General features: G+C 47.4%; 2 protein-coding genes across 2 annotated transcripts in view; one reads left to right on the top strand and one right to left on the bottom strand.

Annotated features, from left to right (window-relative positions):
• The window catches only part of LOC135075959 (liprin-alpha-3), a 171,627-nt gene extending 153,237 nt beyond the window's left edge, over positions 1–18,390 (top strand). The window contains exons 18-26 of the mRNA XM_063970406.1: positions 50–80; positions 721–919; positions 1,655–1,782; positions 2,619–2,821; positions 3,686–3,844; positions 5,168–5,282; positions 6,583–6,739; positions 13,352–13,468; positions 14,568–18,390. Of these exons, the coding sequence (XP_063826476.1) occupies positions 50–80; positions 721–919; positions 1,655–1,782; positions 2,619–2,821; positions 3,686–3,844; positions 5,168–5,282; positions 6,583–6,739; positions 13,352–13,468; positions 14,568–14,657 (1,199 nt within the window). The 3' untranslated portion in view covers positions 14,658–18,390. The remainder of the gene's footprint in view (positions 1–49; positions 81–720; positions 920–1,654; positions 1,783–2,618; positions 2,822–3,685; positions 3,845–5,167; positions 5,283–6,582; positions 6,740–13,351; positions 13,469–14,567) is intronic.
• Positions 18,391–18,538: 148 nt separating this feature from the next.
• LOC135076036 (ribosome biogenesis protein BMS1 homolog) lies at positions 18,539–22,321 on the bottom strand. Its single transcript, XM_063970487.1, has 2 exons — positions 21,321–22,321; positions 18,539–21,096 (listed from the first exon to the last, which is right to left on the bottom strand). Exons 1-2 carry the CDS (start codon positions 22,222–22,224, stop codon positions 18,590–18,592), a joined length of 3,411 nt encoding a protein of 1,136 aa, XP_063826557.1. The 5' UTR covers positions 22,225–22,321; the 3' UTR covers positions 18,539–18,589.
• Positions 22,322–22,438: the final 117 nt, after the last annotated feature.

Raw genomic sequence — 22,438 nt, 5'->3', positions numbered from 1 at the left:
TATTTGTGTTGTAATGTTCATTTGTGCTTACGTGTCAGTCTATGTCCAGCTAAGTTACATGGAGCTAAATTCATGGTAACGTACGTCTCATCCATCGGCTAAGGATATAATTTTGTGCCATCATCATTCATACATACTCGTACGTCATTGTTTTTGGAAGTGTTTGCACCAACCTAATTAAAAAATCGTTGTTTCGATATTTGTATGAGACTTCGCCGGTGCATATCTGTGCCTGCGCAGTTTCATGCCAATGTCTAACATGCACAATAGACAGTTTGACACCATACTCCAATAATTCGAAACCACAACTTTTTTAGAAAGACCCTTCATTCTGGTCTTAAAAACTTAATTAATTTTAAATTACCTGTAAATTACGATTTTTGTTCGCATTGTAATTGAAAAAAGTAGTTTAATTGAGTTGATAAAATAGTGACGTCACTTCTTGTAGTGCCATACAAAATCTATGGGAGAGTTTCGTTTTGACAGTTTTAAAAAGTACGTCAATTGATTGGTGGTGTCAACATGTCTATTGCAATTATACAGTCAGCGTCAAATAGTTTGTGACACCCAAAGTGGCCAAAAGTTGACAATACAACCTTATTCCAGTTGTAACAAGGACTTGTTTCGAAGATTTTTGCTACTATCGGTGCCACGAACTATTTGACGCTGACTGTGCCTAAAAATTGCCTGTTTCATTTTAACCCCGTATTGTTTTTCTAGCTCAAGTCAAGAGTCGTTAGGCGGGCTAACCACGAGCGGCTGGGGCGGCGGCGGCGGCGGGGCGTCGCCGGGGCTGCCGCGGGGCGTGGCGGCGGCGGCTTCTGCCGTCTCCATCGCTTCTATGCACCAGCAGAAGAAGCGGGGCATCAAGAGCTCGTTAGGAAGGTTCTTTAGTAAGAAGGAAAAGGCTGGATTACCGGTGAGTGTAGATAAAATATCCACAATCTTCTTTTTCTGTGTCGCTCGTTGAGCTCACATACGATTGACACAATATCGGCGATTACTTACAACTTGCGAATACCGCCGTTGGTCATTAACATTATAGTCAGAATGTCAACATGACTGTCATGACAGTAAAAGGCGTGATCGAAGATGTCGCCGACAGTCGCTTACAGTCGCCTACCACTTTTTTTTTGTCACTCACTAAAAACTCACTAAAACCTGACGGTGTCCTTGTAAAGTCTTTGGGACGGAACTGCGAGTCTTGTCGCTGACATAATGTCGCTCGTCTGTGAGCTCTCCAAGGCACCGAGACAGATTGGGTTTATTTATTTATTTATTTTATAGAAACCAACAGCGATACATTGAAAATGTTATAAGATTTAGACTGATAGTATAGCCAATGAAAGGTTTCCCTTTTTATAAAAGTACATTGTTGTTGAGAAAAAATATGAATAAAAGATGTTAAAAATAATAATAATTAAAAATAACAAAAACTCACCAAGAAGCAATTCATTGCGTCAATAATAGTCAGAATAAAGCACTTCAAAAGTGTTAATTAATAATTAGACTTAACTATCTTACTAAAGTTAGTTAGGGTTGTTTGGTAGTTGATCTGAGCTCGTTTCAAATCCCTTTAAATATGTATAAATGGTAAAATAATTTGACTTAATAATGATAACCGTTCGTCTCCATTCTTGAATTTCGTGTCCAGATGCAACAGACCGGGGGCGCTCGGTCGCTGTCGTCGGCGTCGTCGCTCGGGCTGTCTTCGCTAGGAGACGAGCCCGCGCCTGACCTCGCTCCACTACAACACCAAGACTACGCGCGCTCGAAGACAAAGTTAGTATTCTAATCTTACCTTTGAGATTCAATTTCAATTCATTAACTCGTCGAATGCTGAGATTCTAGACACAATGTGAAAGTAATTTGTGTCTCATCCTGATTAGTACTAAAACATACGAGAGGCTGCTGCTAAAGCATAATCGTGAAGTCACTATTTGATGCAATAGAGGTACGCCAATGGAGATTCTTCTCCACTAGCCTAGAGGCACTTAAAATAATCTCGGTTAATGGAGTTAAAATTCACGCATATCTTGTGCTATATTTCATTTATAATTATCTCGTGTGAGAAAGCAAAGTTGAACCGTGAAAACTACCGAACTTAGGGGTGGGGCAGTCGCGCATCCTGCGTTATGATACAAACTTATCGATGATTTTAGACGACAAATGTATGAGCTTCTTGTGCAAAATCGATATGTTTCGATAAAAGTTTATCGTGGCGCATATCCCAGGCCTACTGGCCGACACAAACAAATTTAAGATCAAGTGTTGGAGTTTAGGTTTGTAGTCTGGAGGTTTGTAGTTTTTGTAGGATATTGAAAATAGGGGCTTCTTCAATAACTAGCCATTCTTCGATGAACATTGGGTTTTACTTCAGTTTAAAACAATATTATAGGTACATCATAGAAAATAAAAGCCTTTCTTCTTGGCGGTAAAAAATGGAAGCGACGCTTCGGTTGGCGGTCGTCGCATAGACAAAAATCTTCGGCTCCATAGACAGCGTTTCTATGGAGCAGGCTTGGTTATAATAGGGGGCGCTAGCGTCGCCGGTGATGTAGCAGCGCGAACAGCAAGAATGTCGAAACCTTATCAAATTAACCATTTCTCTTCCGCAGAGAAAGGGACTACCGGCACGAGCTTCTAGGCGAGGCGATGCGCGCAGGCACGCCCTTCGCGCTATGGAACGGGCCCACCGTGGTGGCGTGGCTCGAACTATGGGTCGGCATGCCGGCCTGGTACGTGGCGGCCTGCCGCGCCAACGTCAAGTCCGGCGCCATCATGTCCGCGCTGTCCGACCAGGAGATCCAGCGGGAGATAGGTGAGCGCAAGTCTAATGACAGGACTAATGACGCATCTCGTTCCCACCGATCCAACTGCTGCGTAGCCAGGATCTACAGCTTTACCGCCGACAAGACCCAATCAGTGAAGATCAAGCTTGTCCCGGGGATTAACTAACTGTTATAGGACCCAACCAGTAAAGATTAAGTCATAGTCCCTGGGATAGCTCACTGTTTTGGAATCCGCAATAATTAAAAGAAAATAAAGGTAGTTCAAAATGAATACTGATTGCAAATCGTTCGTAAATGGAATGGCAGTTAATAACAGATTGTTACTGATAAATGCCATTATTTAGTCAGTCCACTATGCTGCTGGACGTAAACCTCACCCACAAAGTACAGTCTTCCGCTTATCTACTGCCATACTGCACTGCCATCATCTTCCTGAGGTAGTCGGTAGATTAAATCCTATGCTAAATGAGGGCTATCGTTTTAATACTTAACAGTTCGTACCACTGGCCAATGAAATGACCTTACTCTACAGTGGCGCCTTCCTGGTGAGTGCAAATCCGATAGTTTTCCTACCGGTTCAGCACTCACCAGTTGGTGCCACTGTCTTAATTACTAGCAAGTGTCAGGACCTTACTCTACAGTAGCGCCAACTGGTGAGCGATAAAACCATAGCCCCCAATGTTGAGGGTCATGTTCCTGCAGGTATAGATGACCCACGCTGAACTGTCCCACCAAACTCAATGACAGGGGGGCGCTACCATCGTTCAACTATAAGGTTTCCAACATGGCAAAAATCGGAACCAGCGATCCGGTATTGACAGTGGTGCCCCACTGTCAATGTCATGGATAGGACAGTTCGACTTTACGACCAATGGCTATTCGTCTGTCCTCAGGCATAAGCAACCCGCTCCACCGGCTGAAGCTGCGGCTGGCGATCCAAGAGATGGTGTCGCTGACGTCGCCGTCGGCGCCGCGCGGCACCGCCTGCGCCGCGCTCGCCTTCGGGGACATGAACCACGAGTGGATCGGCAACGTGTGGCTGCCCTCGCTAGGTAGATAGATAGATAGATATATGGTTTATTTGCAAAACACATTGACACACAGAAAGCAAAAAGTAAGATTAATAAACACAGGAGTAGCAGGAAAGATATATACTCAACATCAAATAAACCGCACCTTCCGCGACGCGAACTTTAACGATTTTCTTCTGACACAATCATGGTACCCCAACAATATTGGTGTTATTTGAAAGCCCAATAAATATCCTTAAAGAAAAACACATTTAATTTCTTAATAAATGATTAACATATACCATAAATGTGACTTGAAAAAATACCTCACTTTGGGCCCACCTATGGGATCAATTAGACCAAATTTTATGGTTATAAAACCAAATAATGATTTCACGTGTCCTCTTTAACAGATGGATAGCAATTAAACCCAACTTAACAGTTTTATAGTTATAAAAGTTGGCTCTAGCGTAACTACCTATTTTTTGAAGAAGTGACTCTGGATCCTTCTAAAGACACATTTTTGGGGTTAAAACCTTTCCTTTAATGAAATGAAGGTTAGAACTAGGCTTTTAAATGGTACCAATATTGGTGGGAAGTGGGGATGCATACGTTTGAAAATGCTTGTCGCGGGAGGTGCGATTTATTTGACGTCGAGTGTAGTACATTACAAAAAGTAAAAAAGAAAATCCTGCGCTAAGGTATAAGTGTGCCGCAGCGATGCAAAAAAGCAGAGAACTCAGTGTAGACACTGCTCTAAAATGAGCAGAACACTGATTTTCAGCTCTTGCTTGAAAAAAAGAAGGAAGACGCACGATAATGGTAGAGAATAAGGTGGTGAAAATGTTACTCATCATCATCATCATCACCATCATCATAATCATTTCAGCCATAGGACGTCCACTGCTGAACATAGGCCTCCCCCAATGCTTTCCATGTTGATCGATTGGTAGCGGCATGCGCCCAGCGCTTCCCTGCTACTTTTACGATGTCATCGGTCCACCTTGTGGGTTGACGTCCCACGCTGTTTTCCGGTACGCGGCCTCCATTCCAGAACCTTGCTGCCCCATCGGCCATCAGTTCTGCGTACTATGTGCCCTGCCTATTGCCACTTCAGCTTGCTAATCCGTCGGGCTATGTCAGCGACTTTAATTCGTTCAACCACACCATCGCTGACACTGTATCACCATACAAGATCAAATAAGGAGTTGCTAAGGTGTCCACTACCCTATTAATGGTCAAGAATTCTGCACACCCGATCCAATTACATAATTGTAAATAATCCTCCTTTGGCGCAGTCGGGTAATAAGTAAGCATTATTAGTGAAAAATCACTTTATTTTTTTATGCTTCATATTTGTTTCAGGATTACCTCAATATAGGACAACGTTTATGGAATGTCTGGTGGACGCTAGAATGTTAGAACATTTAACTAAACGAGATTTAAGAACGCAACTCAAAATGGTCGACAGTTTTCACAGGTGAGTGAATATATCGTTTAAGAAAATTAAAGACGACCTTAACTTTATTACCAGCATACCTGTTACCATTAATTGTAAATTGATTATCGTCACCGCATATTAAACAGGAGAAGGACACACTATTGTGATCTTAAATCAAACATGGTTACGTACGGCTCAATTATAAACGAATAATTCTGATTCTGTTAGTGCCGTTTGCTTAGTTATTTATTTATTTTATTTTATTCGGAAAACCAAGCTAAAGGATTACTAGCACTCGAAAGATGCTAGGACACTAGCATCTCTCGAGTGTCGGCACAACGCTGGCGCATCGTCGCAATAACGCAAATGCAACGTTTATTCGGACAAGTAACGCACCCCCGTCATCTCGCTGTTGCATTATTTGTTTGACGCCGCGTCAACGATGCGCAGGCGCTGGCGAAACGACGACGTTCGAAATACACGAATGTACACGCGGCCACACTGTTAACTATCCATTTCCGTTTTTGCTCTCGCTCTCATCAAATGGTGATTCTTTGCGATAGAACGAGGTGACATGACAGGCAATGGGTAGTAGGCATGGAACATTTCATGAATAGCAGGTGAAACATCATATGAAATGAATTTCATTAATCAGACCTGCTATTTTTCTTCACATAGACTGCTATAATTTCGCAGTCAACGAAATCACGAATCACATGAATTTCATTCATTCATTCGAGCGAAGTCCGTGAGCGCTGCTCTGCTAAGTGACCGAGCGAGTAAGAAGGAATGATTTGATCATGTGTGTGTTAGAAAAGGACAAGAGATGTGATGACGAACGAAACTGAGCATTTTAAATATGAACTTTAAACTCAAAGGAGTAAGGTTTAGATTTCCTTGTCATGATTCGTATGATTTCATTAGATAGCAGGCAGATGAAATGAATGATTTTTCACTAGTCGCGCGGTTAGTGATTGTTTTGTTGCATACATACTGTGCTGTGGAACTGTTTGTTTTTTGTTGTGCGACATAAAATCAAACAGATATTAAGTCACGTTCAATATAGGTAGCTAATTAGCAATCGTTCATCATAATTCATACTTCATTAAAAGTAGCACATTATATGAAAGAGCTATATTTTAACACTGCGAATAAAAATCATTGCCTGTGAAATTTCACATGTGAAATCACATGAATAAAAATCATCATTTCATGAAATGAAAATGAACGGAAAATAGCAATCATTTCCATGCCTAATGGGTAGTTAACACTGTTGCCGATAGTATATGGGGCCTTAGCAATGTTTCGAGAGAGCAATGTATCATTTTATGTGTTACAGGACGTCGCTCCACTTCGGCGTGCAGTGCCTGAAGCGCGTGGGGTACAGCGTGCGCGCGCTGGAGGAGCGGCGGCGCGCGGCCGAGCACGCCGTGCGCGACGTGCTCGTGTGGACCAACGAGCGGCTGCAGCGCTGGCTCGCCTGCATCAACCTGAAGGTAGCTAGGGATGGCTCGCTACAGGACGGCGCCGCGCGCGACGTGCTCGTGTGGACCAACGAGCGGCTGCAGCGCTGGCTCGCCACAGGACGGCGCCGCGCGCGACGTGCTCGTGTGGACCAACGAGCGGCTGCAGCGCTGGCTCGCCTGCATCAACCTGAAGGTAGCTAGGGATGGCTCGCTACAGGACGGCGCCGCGCGCGACGTGCTCGTGTGGACCAACGAGCGGCTGCAGCGCTGGCTCGCGTCCATCAACCTGAAGGTAGCTAGGGATGGCTCGCTACAGGACGGCGCCGCGCGCGACGTGCTCGTGTGGACCAACGAGCGGCTGCAGCGCTGGCTCGCGTCCATCAACCTGAAGGTAGCTAGGGATGGCTCGCTACAGGACGGCGCCGCGCGCGACGTGCTCGTGTGGACCAACGAGCGGCTGCAGCGCTGGCTCGCGTCCATCAACCTGAAGGTAGCTAGGGATGGCTCGCTACAGGACGGCGCCGCGCGCGACGTGCTCGTGTGGACCAACGAGCGGCTGCAGCGCTGGCTCGCGTCCATCAACCTGAAGGTAGCTAGGGATGGCTCGCTACAGGACGGCGCCGCGCGCGACGTGCTCGTGTGGACCAACGAGCGGCTGCAGCGCTGGCTCGCCTGCATCAACCTGAAGGTAGCTAGGGATGGCTCGCTACAGGACGGCGCCGCGCGCGACGTGCTCGTGTGGACCAACGAGCGGCTGCAGCGCTGGCTCGCGTCCATCAACCTGAAGGTAGCTAGGGATGGCTCGCTACAGGACGGCGCCGCGCGCGACGTGCTCGTGTGGACCAACGAGCGGCTGCAGCGCTGGCTCGCGTCCATCAACCTGAAGGTAGCTAGGGATGGCTCGCTACAGGACGGCGCCGCGCGCGACGTGCTCGTGTGGACCAACGAGCGGCTGCAGCGCTGGCTCGCCTGCATCAACCTGAAGGTAGCTAGGGATGGCTCGCTACAGGACGGCGCCGCGCGCGACGTGCTCGTGTGGACCAACGAGCGGCTGCAGCGCTGGCTCGCGTCCATCAACCTGAAGGTAGCTAGGGATGGCTCGCTACAGGACGGCGCCGCGCGCGACGTGCTCGTGTGGACCAACGAGCGGCTGCAGCGCTGGCTCGCGTCCATCAACCTGAAGGTAGCTAGGGATGGCTCGCTACAGGACGGCGCCGCGCGCGACGTGCTCGTGTGGACCAACGAGCGGCTGCAGCGCTGGCTCGCGTCCATCAACCTGAAGGTAGCTAGGGATGGCTCGCTACAGGACGGCGCCGCGCGCGACGTGCTCGTGTGGACCAACGAGCGGCTGCAGCGCTGGCTCGCGTCCATCAACCTGAAGGTAGCTAGGGATGGCTCGTTACAGGACGGCGCCGCGCGCGACGTGCTCGTGTGGACCAACGAGCGGCTGCAGCGCTGGCTCGCGTCCATCAACCTGAAGGTAGCTAGGGATGGCTCGCTACAGGACGGCGCCGCGCGCGACGTGCTCGTGTGGACCAACGAGCGGCTGCAGCGCTGGCTCGCGTCCATCAACCTGAAGGTAGCTAGGGATGGCTCGCTACAGGACGGCGCCGCGCGCGACGTGCTCGTGTGGACCAACGAGCGGCTGCAGCGCTGGCTCGCGTCCATCAACCTGAAGGTAGCTAGGGATGGCTCGCTACAGGACGGCGCCGCGCGCGACGTGCTCGTGTGGACCAACGAGCGGCTGCAGCGCTGGCTCGCGTCCATCAACCTGAAGGTAGCTAGGGATGGCTCGCTACAGGACGGCGCCGCGCGCGACGTGCTCGTGTGGACCAACGAGCGGCTGCAGCGCTGGCTCGCGTCCATCAACCTGAAGGTAGCTAGGGATGGCTCGCTACAGGACGGCGCCGCGCGCGACGTGCTCGTGTGGACCAACGAGCGGCTGCAGCGCTGGCTCGCGTCCATCAACCTGAAGGTAGCTAGGGATGGCTCGCTACAGGACGGCGCCGCGCGCGACGTGCTCGTGTGGACCAACGAGCGGCTGCAGCGCTGGCTCGCGTCCATCAACCTGAAGGTAGCTAGGGATGGCTCGCTACAGGACGGCGCCGCGCGCGACGTGCTCGTGTGGACCAACGAGCGGCTGCAGCGCTGGCTCGCCTGCATCAACCTGAAGGTAGCTAGGGATGGCTCGCTACAGGACGGCGCCGCGCGCGACGTGCTCGTGTGGACCAACGAGCGGCTGCAGCGCTGGCTCGCGTCCATCAACCTGAAGGTAGCTAGGGATGGCTCGCTACAGGACGGCGCCGCGCGCGACGTGCTCGTGTGGACCAACGAGCGGCTGCAGCGCTGGCTCGCGTCCATCAACCTGAAGGTAGCTAGGGATGGCTCGCTACAGGACGGCGCCGCGCGCGACGTGCTCGTGTGGACCAACGAGCGGCTGCAGCGCTGGCTCGCGTCCATCAACCTGAAGGTAGCTAGGGATGGCTCGCTACAGGACGGCGCCGCGCGCGACGTGCTCGTGTGGACCAACGAGCGGCTGCAGCGCTGGCTCGCGTCCATCAACCTGAAGGTAGCTAGGGATGGCTCGCTACAGGACGGCGCCGCGCGCGACGTGCTCGTGTGGACCAACGAGCGGCTGCAGCGCTGGCTCGCGTCCATCAACCTGAAGGTAGCTAGGGATGGCTCGCTACAGGACGGCGCCGCGCGCGACGTGCTCGTGTGGACCAACGAGCGGCTGCAGCGCTGGCTCGCGTCCATCAACCTGAAGGTAGCTAGGGATGGCTCGCTACAGGACGGCGCCGCGCGCGACGTGCTCGTGTGGACCAACGAGCGGCTGCAGCGCTGGCTCGCCTGCATCAACCTGAAGGTAGCTAGGGATGGCTCGCTACAGGACGGCGCCGCGCGCGACGTGCTCGTGTGGACCAACGAGCGGCTGCAGCGCTGGCTCGCGTCCATCAACCTGAAGGTAGCTAGGGATGGCTCGCTACAGGACGGCGCCGCGCGCGACGTGCTCGTGTGGACCAACGAGCGGCTGCAGCGCTGGCTCGCGTCCATCAACCTGAAGGTAGCTAGGGATGGCTCGCTACAGGACGGCGCCGCGCGCGACGTGCTCGTGTGGACCAACGAGCGGCTGCAGCGCTGGCTCGCGTCCATCAACCTGAAGGTAGCTAGGGATGGCTCGCTACAGGACGGCGCCGCGCGCGACGTGCTCGTGTGGACCAACGAGCGGCTGCAGCGCTGGCTCGCGTCCATCAACCTGAAGGTAGCTAGGGATGGCTCGCTACAGGACGGCGCCGCGCGCGACGTGCTCGTGTGGACCAACGAGCGGCTGCAGCGCTGGCTCGCCTGCATCAACCTGAAGGTAGCTAGGGATGGCTCGCTACAGGACGGCGCCGCGCGCGACGTGCTCGTGTGGACCAACGAGCGGCTGCAGCGCTGGCTCGCGTCCATCAACCTGAAGGTAGCTAGGGATGGCTCGCTACAGGACGGCGCCGCGCGCGACGTGCTCGTGTGGACCAACGAGCGGCTGCAGCGCTGGCTCGCGTCCATCAACCTGAAGGTAGCTAGGGATGGCTCGCTACAGGACGGCGCCGCGCGCGACGTGCTCGTGTGGACCAACGAGCGGCTGCAGCGCTGGCTCGCGTCCATCAACCTGAAGGTAGCTAGGGATGGCTCGCTACAGGACGGCGCCGCGCGCGACGTGCTCGTGTGGACCAACGAGCGGCTGCAGCGCTGGCTCGCGTCCATCAACCTGAAGGTAGCTAGGGATGGCTCGCTACAGGACGGCGCCGCGCGCGACGTGCTCGTGTGGACCAACGAGCGGCTGCAGCGCTGGCTCGCGTCCATCAACCTGAAGGTAGCTAGGGATGGCTCGCTACAGGACGGCGCCGCGCGCGACGTGCTCGTGTGGACCAACGAGCGGCTGCAGCGCTGGCTCGCGTCCATCAACCTGAAGGTAGCTAGGGATGGCTCGCTACAGGACGGCGCCGCGCGCGACGTGCTCGTGTGGACCAACGAGCGGCTGCAGCGCTGGCTCGCGTCCATCAACCTGAAGGTAGCTAGGGATGGCTCGCTACAGGACGGCGCCGCGCGCGACGTGCTCGTGTGGACCAACGAGCGGCTGCAGCGCTGGCTCGCGTCCATCAACCTGAAGGTAGCTAGGGATGGCTCGCTACAGGACGGCGCCGCGCGCGACGTGCTCGTGTGGACCAACGAGCGGCTGCAGCGCTGGCTCGCCTGCATCAACCTGAAGGTAGCTAGGGATGGCTCGCTACAGGACGGCGCCGCGCGCGACGTGCTCGTGTGGACCAACGAGCGGCTGCAGCGCTGGCTCGCGTCCATCAACCTGAAGGTAGCTAGGGATGGCTCGCTACAGGACGGCGCCGCGCGCGACGTGCTCGTGTGGACCAACGAGCGGCTGCAGCGCTGGCTCGCGTCCATCAACCTGAAGGTAGCTAGGGATGGCTCGCTACAGGACGGCGCCGCGCGCGACGTGCTCGTGTGGACCAACGAGCGGCTGCAGCGCTGGCTCGCCTGCATCAACCTGAAGGTAGCTAGGGATGGCTCGCTACAGGACGGCGCCGCGCGCGACGTGCTCGTGTGGACCAACGAGCGGCTGCAGCGCTGGCTCGCGTCCATCAACCTGAAGGTAGCTAGGGATGGCTCGCTACAGGACGGCGCCGCGCGCGACGTGCTCGTGTGGACCAACGAGCGGCTGCAGCGCTGGCTCGCCTGCATCAACCTGAAGGTAGCTAGGGATGGCTCGCTACAGGACGGCGCCGCGCGCGACGTGCTCGTGTGGACCAACGAGCGGCTGCAGCGCTGGCTCGCGTCCATCAACCTGAAGGTAGCTAGGGATGGCTCGCTACAGGACGGCGCCGCGCGCGACGTGCTCGTGTGGACCAACGAGCGGCTGCAGCGCTGGCTCGCGTCCATCAACCTGAAGGTAGCTAGGGATGGCTCGCTACAGGACGGCGCCGCGCGCGACGTGCTCGTGTGGACCAACGAGCGGCTGCAGCGCTGGCTCGCGTCCATCAACCTGAAGGTAGCTAGGGATGGCTCGCTACAGGACGGCGCCGCGCGCGACGTGCTCGTGTGGACCAACGAGCGGCTGCAGCGCTGGCTCGCGTCCATCAACCTGAAGGTAGCTAGGGATGGCTCGCTACAGGACGGCGCCGCGCGCGACGTGCTCGTGTGGACCAACGAGCGGCTGCAGCGCTGGCTCGCCTCCATCAACCTGAAGGTAGCTAATCGCGACTATTCCCACCTCACGTTCCCACCACTGCAACTCCTGTGTAGCCAGGATATACAGCTTGACCGCCACAAAAACCCAACCAATGAAGGTCAAGTTTGTCCCGGGGGAAAGTTAAACTGTCATTGGACCCGCAACGAAATTAATCAGAAGAACATAGGAGGAGTTCGAAATTAAGGTTCGACTTCCCTCCATTGCAAAGCGGATGACAGGTGACAAACAAAGGTTTAAAACATTAAGGTAGCTAAGGGGAATGGTTGGTACAGGACAGTGATGTAGTGAGTACAATGGTGCAGTGAAGGTAGCTGGCGTATCAACCTGAAGTTAGCTGGCGGGAAGAAGAAGGGGAAATGATTTATTCAATCCCAGAGATACCCTTTGTGGGATAGATTGGAGCGAATGTTTCACCGTCAATGACTCAAATTATGTGCTTTTCATCTAATAAATGTGCTTATGTCCCCAACATAATCTTGCGCCTTAAGGATCCGAAATTCTGCGTGCGGGGTGATTCCGAAAAAACGTTATCCGACGTTTCGAATGTTGCCCTCCCTCTCACGCAAAGCGGAATGCCAGCATGAGAGACTTTGACAAATAGACCCGAAACTACGTAAACAGCGTTTCGGAGTAGCCCTGCTGCAGTTAATTTAAACTAAAATGTTGGGGACCCCTAGCCCCGATCTAGCAAATACTATTTAAATCAAACTTATGAACTCTTCAAAGTATGAAATTAGTCTTATCGCGACGTCACATACCGCGTGTTTATACACATTACAGTATAGAACTGTGACAGTAAGTTATTTTGCAAAGGGCAAGTGACGTCAAAATATTTAAATAGAGTTGAAATACAAGTGGAAGCAGGCCTGTTCATCTCCGCGAGTTTACATCGAAAACAAAACACGCACGATGGCCCACCTACAGGATACTATTCGACAAGGCCTCACATACGAGCGAACATTGACTCACGCACACGTATTCTTGTGTATGATGGAAGAAAATAAAGAAAATGGTGTACTAAATACTGTGCAGTATTTAACTGCCTAATAATAATAAAAGCACAGAATGTACTTGTTAAGTTGCCTCAAGACACTGAGAGGTAAATAAGTAGTTAATATTATTCATGATAATTCATGCTAAACCATGTATTTCCTCCGCCATTTTCCTCAGTTTGGCACCTCACGTCACACCATTTTACCGAAGTCAGCCCTATAGCTTCGGCGCAGTGCCGATCACTGACGTTTGTCAACAAAATGGTGCTTGACTCTTGAGACAGGCTAAATTGTTAATGACATTGAGTATACATTTTTTTAAATACCTTCGCGAAGTAAAACTTCTGTGCGTAGTACTTATTATTATTCTGTGGTGGAAGTGACACGTGACTTGTTCGTGCGCAGGAGTACGCCAACAACCTGTCGGAGAGCGGCGTGCACGGCGCGCTCATCGCGCTCGACGACAACTTCGACGCCAACAGCATGGCGCTGGCGCTGCAGGTGCCCACGCAGAACACGCAGGTAACATAATGTTTAAGACTTCTCGATTTCATGCATTTTATTTCAAAATGTTTAGCACGCCACTAAAGCACCACCAAAACAAAAGCTAGCCTTATACTGTATTTCGCGAATGAGACACGTTTTATTCTGCAATTAGCGGTCCGCCCCGGCTTCGCACGGTTGCAATGGAATTTCCCGGCCTTTCTCTTCTATATTAAACATGTTTTACACATATAAACCTTCCTCTTGAATCACTCTATCTATTAAATTCGCATCAATATTCGTTGCGTAGTTTTAAAGATTTAAGCATACGAGTAGGTACATAGGGACAGACAGAGGAAAGCTATTTTGTTTTATAATATGTAGTGATGAATCATCTCTACAGCTGAAATCTTTAAAAAACCAAGATATTTTCTATCCAAGCGTTTGGAAGAGCAACATGCGTTTGATAATGTCTTTCTGTGATGAACCTAAACACGCTGGCGAAACTGCGGTCTAAAGCTACCTTCTTTCCTTGCTTAGCAATCCTTTAATGTGATACAGCTGCTACCGTTCAACAAATTGATCTTTGACAGTTGCTACTATAGTCTGGTCTGCGGTCTGCGAGCACGTAGAATTTTGTCCAATGACCCCAAGCTACCCATCCTTATCGCTCGCGCGTAATTATGTTGCTGTCGCGCTCGCACGCTCACTGCGGGCGCCCGTCGCACAGTCGCGACAGCAATATAATTACGCGCGAGCGATAAGGATGGGTAGCTTGGGGTCAATGGACAAAATTCTACGTGCTCACGGACCGGGCTTTACATGGCTTAATATGACGTCTTTCTTCAACATTGTCGGCCGTTTGGTGTAGTGGTTCAGAACGGACTATTATGCCGAGAGGTCCCGGGTTCGATTCCCGGCCGGGCAGAAATTGAAATGATGAATTTTAATTTCTGTGACGGGTCTGGGTGTGACTATGTATAATATTTATGTATTTATAAAAAAAAAGTATATAAGTAGTATATCCGTTAAGCTAGCACATAACACAAGCATTAAGTTGCTTACTTTGGGGCTAGCTGGCGCTGTGTGAAATTGTCCAAAGATTTAAGATTTAACAATTTGGTTGCTTGTTCCCCAGGCGCGACAAATCCTTGAAGTGGAATTCAGCAACCTACTGGCGGCAGGCACGGAGCGCGCGGCGCGGCCGGCGCACGCGCAGCCGTCCTGACACCACGCCATCAACTAGGCGCCGCCCACGCCGCCCGAGCGCGCGCTGTGACGCCTACACCCGCCGAAAACGATCCCTCGCGAAACTTCCACGCACTCGATTCAAACTTGTCCCGAGTGATACGCGGTCGCTCGAAGGGAGTGAGTCTGAAAGTTGATATTTGCATTTGTTTGGCCGATACCACGTGAAAACTGTATTAATTTTATTTGAATCGATGAATTGTTGCCTTTGAATCGTAGAATTGCAATTTAAATCGATCAAAACCGATCAAACGATAATTTGTTGACGCGAATCAAAATATACAGTTTCACTTCTCCAACGTCGAAATAGACAAAGATGATGATAAAAGTCATTGTTATTCATCATCTTCATATGAAAATTATTTATTCCTTGTTACGGTTGCCTTGAACTCTCGCATGTTTAGACATTGTACCGGCTGCATATTTATGCATACGTTTGGAGATATGCCGAAGTGAATCGGCATGGCGGCAGTGTCTGTGGTTATTCCCTATAATTTTTAACATGGCAACATTGCATTAGAATTGCCGATGAATTTGAAAGAACGCATTACGTTTTCCGTTTAGAAATAGCTAGTACAAATTTCCAGATTGATGAACTGCAAATGTTATGAACTTTTATAAAGAAGTGTTGCCGTGCTAAAATAATAAGTGTTGTTAATACAATAAAGTTTTCACTAATTGTGTATATTGACTATTAATAAAATATACAGTTGTAGCGAAGTTATGCTTGATATATCGATATAAATAACAAAGTGCTCTGATGCGGTAGTTTTACTATGTACTTAACATGTATTCCAGTATTTATTATTACGAAATATGTAAGTATGTACTGCGACGCCGCGTCTATGTGAATATACAGATGATTGTTTCTATACGTTATAGAATTTTACTATTCTTTTAAAATATTCTTATGTGTTACAAAAAGTGCTATGTTCTTATGAATTACTATAAATTTTAAATTGTCTGCTCAATTCCTTCATGCGTATATTCACATGATCCGGTTTAACTAATCGATCATAATCATACTCTGATGCCAAATATTAGTTACATTTAACTAATATATTTAAGGCTGATTTCATAGTCAGCTACTTACGTCGCAATCTGTCAAAATAACTCCATTCTAAACTTGATATACTCTGTTACTATGCTTACGTTTCGTTGTTTCCGTATCGCTGCGCGTGCGTTCCCTGACTATGGAGTGAGTCGGTTAGAGTTACGATTTCGCGACGAACTTGAATCGGACATTCGGGCGAGCTGTTGTCGTATTTTTGTACCGGTCCTCGATAGCGCTGCGGCCACAAGTGCCTCGCGAGGCGTGTATATACATAGCTTTACGTAGATGATTGTGTGCCTCTCATGTCGGTCCGTGTTCGCGCTTAGTGAACACGATTATAATAAGTAACGGAAGGTATTAAACGTTAACGTACAATCACAATACAAAGTAATATTAATACGAAGTTACTAATAGTCGCAATACGCTTTATCGCTTGTTGTTTGTTTGTGTGGGTACGTGAGTACGTACGGTTGGCGGTGAAGAGCACACATACTAGTCTTATGTACAGTGTTGACGGCATTGTTTTGTAATCTTCTATTTTATTAAACTACTTTATAGCGGAAAGCATAAACTGAGACGTAGCTAGGTATATTTTTGTTAAAACGTATACAAATAATGAAGTCGAGTGATCGTCTCACGTTGCACGATACTTGTCATCATTCATTGTTAACGGAAATTACAATCGGAAACTAATTTCAATTTATTTTTATTATAGATACTTATCTGATACAAATAATTGCGGTAGATAAGATCGTACAATAAATTAAGTTATTATTGATATCACAAGGTTGTGCAACATGGAATGCTCACGATTTTCAGTTCAACAGCGGTGTACGATCGGAGAAATTAGTCCAAAAATTTAAGTACTGCATTATTTATGTGTCTTTCAAACGTTATCTGTGTAAGAAGGTATTGCTGTTTTGTAAAGACTTAATGAAATCGTGATATCTGCTTGCAATGAAAACAATATGTTCTGACCGCGTACCGCTGAACTAAGTCTTCAATAGTTAATGAAATATAAAAATTGTATAGCTAACCGATTTTAATTTTGTGAAATCTTTATTGGTAGCGAATATATTGTAAATATGGTTTCTATGATATAGCGTTTCTATCATGTGTAGTTAATGAATGTAGCAATATTTAGCTAGGATGTGTTCAAACGACTAGATTGTTAATTTTATTATTTTAATGCTTTATTTATTAAACTAGGACTTATTATTTATTAAGTTATTACTTATTAGTAACACTTGTCCATACATGTTCTAATTCGGTTGGAATATTACCTCATATTGGTGTTCGTCGCCGACGTCGCTGAAGTGGCTGCGATACGACGAGTAGGGCCCGTGAGTTGTGGTGTATAGTGTGTATGCGTAACAGTATTAATAAAATAGGGAAGATATCGTGTGGCCGCCGGTGTGAATTTGAAAATTAATATTTAATTTTTGAATCGTAACCGACAGCGGGGATCGGTTGGATCACGCGGTTTTCCAAATTTTATATCGAAATTATTCAATGTATTTAAATTAATCATAAATAATATATTTATCGTGCGTCGTTGTGGCTAAAGAAAGCGTCAAGCCGGGTGTCTTCGGGGCCCCGCCGTGCCCGCTGCCGAGCCCCGGCAGACCCGAGTGTTGTGTATTAAGGGTTGACTTTTGTACTAACTGCCAGTGCCGGGGGCTCAGCCAGGGCCGGCCGGGGCCCGACGCGGAGGCGACGGCCGTCCCCGGCGCTCACAATATCATTTATACACATCAATCGTTTCACTATGAAGTAAAATTATATATAGCGACTACATAAAATTTTATAAATGCGAGTATGATACGTTTACGGGATGGTTATTTAGTTATTTGTTAGTGTATAGCTTTCGGATGTAGCTACGTTCTGTACGATCGGATGTAGAGTAGCGATGTCCCGGTTCCCTCGACAGTATTCCGTGAGGAGCTCCCAAGTGCCAAGCGCTCGGCGCGACGGGCGCGGTAAGAACAATAACTAGAATAGTTTTGTATCTCCATAACATTCCACATTCGATGTTCATGAGCCGAAGCCTGTGTCGAACAAATCGAGATATTTTTCCACGTCGTAGTCCCAGTGGCTCGCGCTACCAAAGAGTTAAGTTACCCCCACGTTAAGAAATTAATGTAAAATAGATTAGTGAAATTTCGAATGTATATAATTTTGCATAAATGTGTTGCATAGCTTGGAATAGGAGTATGAGAGTTTGTACTGCTCGCGCCCCGGCCGCGGCCTGTCGCCACTTGCGGCTGCATTCCACTGCCCGCGGACAAAGCAACTTCGGCCCGAAGCCACTGCTCGCTGCTCACGCGCACGTAACAAAGATGGCGCGCGACTAGCTAGAAGCTGATCGCCAATCCAAATCTTGCTTCGATATAACTCAAAAGTGAATGTTGCTTTGTCTGTAGGAGAAGCTTTCTGTGTCACGAGTCGCTTCGGCCCTCGACTAGCGCAATATACGGGTGTTCCCTTGTGGTACAGGGGCTTTTGTCATGTCTGAAATCGAAATTGTTAAACTAGACAGTGATTATTTTGACCAATGTAATCTGAACTACTGTGTAACCTTTGTAAAAATATTTATCAGATGTGCGATGACGACATACGTTATGCATAATGATAAGAGGTAAATACAATTTACACGATACGCTTTGTTTTATTTTTCCTCCTTGCTAGGTACTGTGTGGGAAATGTTATCTTGTGGAGCTAATAAGACAATCTATCTATTATGTATTTATCCGTGACGAATCCTCTTTGTTGTATTTTCCGAAAAAAGTAAATGAAATTCCATAGTTGGTAATTTTATACAATTTTTATTAAGTTTATTATCCTATCTACAAACACTTCTACATCTGAGGTTTCTTCTTATTACCCATTTTGCTTAGCTGTCTGCAAATCTTCTTTTTCAGTTCTTTTTGCCTCTTCAGCCGACGCCACTCCTCAGCCTCCATCTGTTTCTTGTGTTTACTCAGCCTTTCTTGTGTGGCTTCCTTCTGAACTTCCTTTTTCTTTTCGAAATTAGTCTTGATCATCTTCATTACGTTAGAAACCTTCTGCTCGTATGGATTCTTGATTACAGCTATCCTGTTCTTCAACTGGTCTTTAGGATTGTTGCCCGAAAGTGTCGTGCTCTTCTCTTTTGGCTTGAATTTGTATGGTAATCCTTTCTGCAGCTCTTTGGGTATCACCAACGGCTTGAACACTTTCTGTTCCCTTTTTACCTCTGTGTACATTGAATCCGTGTTTGCGTCACTCTTGATATTGCGTTCTCTCTTCAACTGCCCCTTAGTCTTCATGCCCTGCCAAGCGTTTTTGTCTCCGACAGGTAACAATAAATTGACGACTGGAGCGTAAAATTTAGTGACGTCCACTTTGAACCACGTCCGACAGAAAATTATGTCACTCATAAGAATTTTGTCTTCAAATGTCGCTCGGAATGCGCCTTCAGGTTTATTCAGGGCTTTTTTAATTTGCCCTCTGATTCCGGATACCGTTTTTATCCTCGCTCCTTCGAATTTTGCTACTTCTAGAGTGCTAGTGAACATGTCTTGAATGAAAGCAGTTTTCTTGTAAATTTTCAGAGGTGTGCCTACCAACTTCAGTTTCTTTACTATCTGTGTTGATTTGTTGATTTCATTGACACTGCCTGTAGCAGCTATTCTAAATCCTAATTTCTTGATTTCATTTGAGTTGTTATTCACAGTTTGCAACGCTAGGAACCCAGTGTTCTGTGGAGTAACAGGCCCATAAAAATGCATGTTACAGGTGACATGCTCTGGTGTGTATTTCAAATATCTACACTTCAAGTCATCCTCAATCTTTGAATATATCGGTAGTGTTTGGAATCGACGCCAACCCAAAGATATTATAAGGGGGTCATTGGTTTTCAAGATCTTTTTATACCACCTGTGCTTTTTGACTTTACAAGAAACAAAACCAATATTTTGTTCAGCCATATTCAAAGATCCAATGAGTATTGGATAGCTTGAGTCAAAATTGGTTACAAATTCAGAAGGGACATTCTTGAACATCATTCTCACATACAAACCAGGCCGGAAACCTTCTACTTCTATCCTCAATCCTTCATCAAGATTTTCAAATACCGACTTATTAAGTTCTGACTGTTTCAAAGCTTCTGCTTTTAAATTTTCGTAGTATGAATGATCACCTTTGATTCTGTGATCATCAGGGTTGTCATATTCTGCATCAAACTTGGCTTTCAACTTCATCTTTTTATCAAGGATTTCAGATTTAGTTGGTTCAGCCTTACGCTTTGTGCCAGTTTCCACTTCTTCTGTATCTGAAGTTTTCTCTTTATCTTCCGCCGAATGTTTTTCTCCTGTCTCTAAATCTTCAAAGTCGCCAAATAACTCTTCATCGTCCCCGTCACTGGCGTCATCAAGTTTAAGAAGTTCTGACGCATCTTCATCTGCTGATCTTTTGCCAGTGACAAAACTATTTATCAAGTATTGTTTATTGGCATCTGTACTCCAATCTCGTATATTTGGCTTATCCAATGAATAAAAGAATGAGCATTCATCCATATCCAGCCTTTCTTTTTCCTTGAGTTTCTTTTTCTGAGTTGCTGTTACTTTTTTAAACAGACCACCAATTTCCTCTTCATCACTTTCATCATCAGACACTTCTTTCTGCTCTTTAGTTTTATTTCCAATCTCAAATTCTCCATAGACTAGTTTCATAATGTTTCTTGAAGTTTTCTGCCTTTCAAAATAAGCCTCAGTGGCTTTTCCACCCAATTTTTCTTTCCATTTATTCCCAAAATCTTGCTCATTTTCTGAGTCTTCATTTTCACTTTGAGATTTACTGTCTTTGCCATCATCATCATCTTTGTCTTCGCCTTCTTCTCCCGAGTTGTCCCAGGGCATTTTATCAGCTTTGTTAGCTTCTTTCTCACTTTGATCAATACCACTGTCATGTTCAGAGTCTGAGCCTTCTTCCTCAGAATCCGAATCATCTGAACTCTCTGGCTGATTCTTTTTGTTCTGTTGTAAGTACTCATCATTCTTCAACATGTCAGGGTAAATAACGGCTCCACCACTGAATAGTTTGAAACCAGACTCCTGCATTTGTTCATCAATAGTTTCTGTTGTTTCAACTACATTCTTAAGCAGTGCCTTCTTCTCATTAGTCTCTTCATCCTCTTGCTTGTGGGAGTGGGATCCCTGGAGTTCAATGTAAACTGCATCTTTGTCATAGACAATGCCTCCTACTCCAGAGAAGGGGGCATAAATCTGCCTTTCTCGTTCCATCAGGTGTCGTTTCTTCTCACTGCTCGGCAATGGACATGGATCAGGTAAGTATGAAAGTTCACCGACTTTCATATCTCCAACACCTGAAATATTAAAAGAGAATGATTAAAATAATTAATTAAACATGATACACCAATGCAAAACCCAGACTTTAAAACACAATCTCAGCTATTATTTTTCCTACAGTTAATAAATAGTTTACATTTTGAAAGAATCCTTTTAAAATTAATTGTATAGTTATTAAGTTTAATTGCATTCATAAATTAATGTTATTATTATTGTTTGATCAACTTTTTAGTTTACTTACCAGCTATGTGCACCATAGTTTCTTTCATAAGAGGCACCCCTCTTACATATCCATACAGAATGACATCTCTGTTGACTTTGGGATCTTTTCTTATGGTCTCCTGGTTAGTAGCATCCTCCATTCTGTCCGCAAGCACGTAGGAATGAGTCATTCGCCAGCTCAGTGGTCGGAACTTCATCACCGAGATAAACCTTGCAAGATTTTTAATTTCATTTCGTAGATATTCCCCATGGACAATACCAGACAAATAAAACAGCTTAGCTCCTTGGTAGACTTCAGTCCAAAATCTGTGCTTCAGAGTTTTCTTAGTCATTTTCAATGTTTTAGCATTCTTAATCATATCAAGATGGGTGAGCACACCCATGATCTTTGGCATTCCATGCACTTGGCAGATGTTGAGGAACTCGAAGATTTCCATTTCGAAGCCGAAACTAGCGTCGCAGAGGAGCAGAACAAGATCGGCGCACTTCGCGATATCAATCATCGAGTTTATGTCGTTGTTGCACTCGATCAGAGTAATCCGGCGCTTCTTCGACGTGACGATGGTTATTGGCCCGTTGGTGCTGGTGACATTCGTCTTGATGAAGCTTTTTATGAGATTGTTGATGAGGGTTGTCTTCCCGACGCGAGGAGGACCGACCACGGCGACGATGATGGGAGGAGGTTCCAGCGGGGTCTTGTCCACCTGCGGGATGTGCTGCTTCTTGGCGATGACATCTTCTCTGCGGCGGAACTGTCGCTCAGCACGAACTGCCGACTGGATAGCAAAAGCTTTCGGATTTCTTTGACGAGCACTTAGGTTAGATGTATCGATTTGGTTCTTCTTTTTCTTTTTGTCTGCCTTTCTTCCGGCTCGTTTTGCCCGGTGGGCTTTCTTCTTATCAAATGCACTTTCGTCTGCCATTATTTAATTCATTAATATTGTATTTGCATTATAAAAAACGAGTCTGTAAACGTAAAACCACCACGCAAAACAAAATTCTCTCACGTGGTGTTGACAGTGACAGTGACAGCTGATTGTCAAAAGTACAATTTTTTAATTTCTTTCACGGCATTGAAACCGAACTGTTTTACCTATAATTCCGTTTTGTTTTTGCTAATAAGAGCCTTGTCTGAGA

This window comes from Ostrinia nubilalis, chromosome 11 (genome assembly GCF_963855985.1).
Source record: "Ostrinia nubilalis chromosome 11, ilOstNubi1.1, whole genome shotgun sequence".
Classification (NCBI taxonomy): domain Eukaryota; kingdom Metazoa; phylum Arthropoda; class Insecta; order Lepidoptera; family Crambidae; genus Ostrinia; species Ostrinia nubilalis.
This window is presented reverse-complemented; position numbering and strand designations above follow the sequence as displayed.

Coding starts and splice junctions, on each gene's coding strand:
- LOC135076036 (XM_063970487.1), bottom strand. CDS start 22,224: ATGGCAGACGAAAGTGCATTTGATAAGAAGAAAGCCCACCGGGCAAAA. Junction 21,097..21,320: donor AACTATGGTGCACATAGCTG/GTAAGTAAACTA, acceptor TTAATATTTCAG/GTGTTGGAGATATGAAAGTC.